This window comes from Zootoca vivipara, chromosome 1, assembly GCF_963506605.1.
Source record: "Zootoca vivipara chromosome 1, rZooViv1.1, whole genome shotgun sequence".
In the NCBI taxonomy this organism is placed as follows: domain Eukaryota; kingdom Metazoa; phylum Chordata; class Lepidosauria; order Squamata; family Lacertidae; genus Zootoca; species Zootoca vivipara.
Genome location: NC_083276.1, coordinates 35,915,436 through 35,918,303, shown reverse-complemented (window position 1 = coordinate 35,918,303; position 2,868 = coordinate 35,915,436). Strand labels below are relative to the sequence as shown.

The 2,868-nt window shown below is 57.4% G+C and overlaps 1 protein-coding gene across 1 annotated transcript; it reads left to right on the top strand.

The window, feature by feature from the left end:
- The first annotated feature begins 960 nt into the window (after positions 1-960).
- Positions 961-2,403, top strand: FOXG1 (forkhead box G1). The gene has a single exon (XM_035118883.2). The coding sequence runs from the start codon at positions 961-963 to the stop codon at positions 2,401-2,403; it is 1,443 nt and encodes a 480-aa protein (XP_034974774.1).
- The last annotated feature ends 465 nt before the right edge of the window (positions 2,404-2,868 follow it).

Here is a 2,868-nt window from a genome sequence, read left to right as displayed (position 1 = left end):
CACACCTATAGACACACACATGTATATGTATGTATACACACACACACACATATGGAGAGAGTGGCTTTTATGAGGAAACTGGTGTGTGTGGATTTGGGGGTGGGGTGTTGCCAAGGAAAAGGAGGGGGAAATTCAGAGGAGGGGAAGAGGTAACCTGCCGCGGTGATGCGCCTTCCCCCTTTGGTATCCCTGCGCTGCCGTCAGGGCTGCGAAAGGGTGAAAGGAAGGCGGCGAAGGAGAGAAAGCGCGAGGGGAAGAGGAGGTGAAAGCGCGCCGCCGATTGGCCGGCAGCAGGGGAGACGTTCCTGTACGCCGCGCGCTCTGATTGGGCGGCCGGTGGGAAAGGTTAAACCAAAAATTTTTTTACAGCCCTAGTGTGTGTCTGTAGCTCTGAAATTAATTGTAGCTAAAGCTGTCTCGGCTGCTCTGATCCACAGCCCCGGCTGCCGGTTCCCCCCCCTTGCTCGGGTGGACTAGGGGGGCTCCAGGCACCATGAAGTAGTTTTGGACAGAGGGGACTCGGGGTTCCGTTTTTTCAAGGGGGGCCACCATATTTTCCTCCCCTTTGGAAAGGCCCCCTTTTACCCTTTCTTTTTCCTCGAGGGGGGGAAACCTTTCCGCGCCCCCCTTTCCTCCCCCACCCGCACGTTGCCTTGGCTTTCCTTGCCTGGCTGCTGGGTCCCTCTTCTCTTTTTTCCTTCCTTTTCCCCGGCTGCTCCTGCGTCCTTGCTACATGCCTTGCCAAGCTCGGGAGCTGGTGGTGCAAGTGCCTGGCTGCTGCTGCTGCTGCTGCTCCCACTGCCTCGCTCCTCCTGCTGTTGCTGCTGCCCATCGCTGCTCCTCAGCAGCATCCAGCCTTCCTGGACGGACCGAGCTGCGCCCCCCATCACTACCACCGCCTGCGGCCACCACCACCTCTTCCTGCCGGCTGTGCAACTTTCCCCCTCCGTCTAGAGTGTGATGTTGGACATGGGCGATAGGAAAGAAGTGAAAATGCTGCCCAAGTCGTCCTTCAGCATCAACAGCCTGGTCCCCGAAGCCGTCCAGAGCGACAACAACCACAGCCACCACCACCATAACAACCACCACCCGCACCACCACCACCACCACCACCACCACCACCATCATCATGGCCAGCAGCAGCAGCAGCCGCCCCAGAGGGCGACCCCGGATGAGGACGACGACGAGGAAGAGAAGAATCAGCTCCTGCTGCAGCCTCCCGGGGTGGGGGTCGGCGTGGCCGCGGCCACTGCCGCTGCCTCTGGCGCCGCCACCACCTCTGGCCCCTTGGAGGTGTCCAAGGGGGACCTCTTGGGAGGCAAAGGGGAGCCCGGCTCGGCAGGCGAGCTGGACGACAACAAGGAGAAAGGTCCGGCGTCCGAGGAGAAAAAGGGCCCGTCGGAAGGGGCCAAGGACGGCGGCAGCGACGGCGGGGGCAAGGAAGGCGAGAAGAAGAACGGCAAATACGAGAAGCCGCCCTTCAGCTATAACGCGCTCATCATGATGGCTATCCGGCAGAGCCCCGAGAAGCGCCTGACCCTCAACGGCATCTACGAGTTCATCATGAAGAACTTCCCTTACTACCGGGAGAACAAACAGGGCTGGCAGAACTCCATCCGCCACAACCTCTCACTCAATAAGTGCTTCGTCAAGGTGCCCCGGCACTACGACGACCCGGGCAAAGGCAACTACTGGATGTTGGACCCTTCCAGCGACGACGTCTTCATCGGAGGCACCACGGGCAAGCTCAGGCGGCGCTCCACCACCTCGCGGGCCAAGCTGGCCTTCAAGCGGGGCGCCCGCCTCACCTCCACAGGCCTGACCTTCATGGACAGGGCGGGCTCCTTGTACTGGCCCATGTCGCCTTTCCTGTCCCTACACCACCCGCGGGCCAGCAGCACTTTGAGCTACAACGGGACCACGTCGGCTTACCCCAGCCACCCCATGCCCTACAGCTCCGTCTTGACTCAGAACTCCTTGGGAAACAATCACTCCTTTTCCACGTCCAACGGCCTGAGCGTGGATAGACTCGTCAACGGCGAGATCCCCTACGCCACCCACCACCTCACGGCTGCCGCGCTGGCTGCCTCGGTGCCCTGCGGCTTGTCCGTGCCCTGCTCCGGCACCTATTCCCTCAACCCCTGCTCCGTCAACCTTCTGGCGGCGGGACAGACCAGTTACTTTTTCCCCCACGTCCCGCACCCGTCCATGACTTCGCAGAGCAGCACCTCGATGACGGGGCGGGCCGCCTCGTCGTCCACTTCGCCGCAGGCGCCCTCCACTCTCCCCTGCGAGTCCCTCAGACCATCCTTGCCCAGTTTTACCACGGGACTGTCGGGTGGACTTTCTGATTATTTCACACATCAAAATCAGGGTTCTTCCTCCAACCCGTTAATACATTAACCTCCAAGGGGAAGTCAAGAGACTGTAAGTGAACATTTTACACACCTTTACCTTGTAAATGCTAATGGAGCGAGAGAGCGAGAGCGAGAGAACGAGCGAGCGAGCGAGAGACTTTAAAAAAATGAGCAAAACAGAAAGGAGAAAAAAAATACTCACCCAGGAAAAAAAAAGTCCAGGTATTTTTTATTAAGTTTCTTCCCCTACCCTCCAACCCCCATTTTCTGTACGTTTGTTCAAGTCTCTAGGGTCGTTTCTTATTCCAACCAAGCGAGGCGAGTCAGCAAATGTGCAAAAATAATAATAAGAAGAAAATCAGAAGGATACATTGTAGACGATGCAGTTTTGGGAAGGGTTTAAATAAATAAATAAATAATATTAATAATAAGATAGTAGAAGGTATATCTAAACTAGTGACTGCTTTTTTGGCCGTTTGGACTCCGCTTTGACACCGGTGTGTTGGGGTTG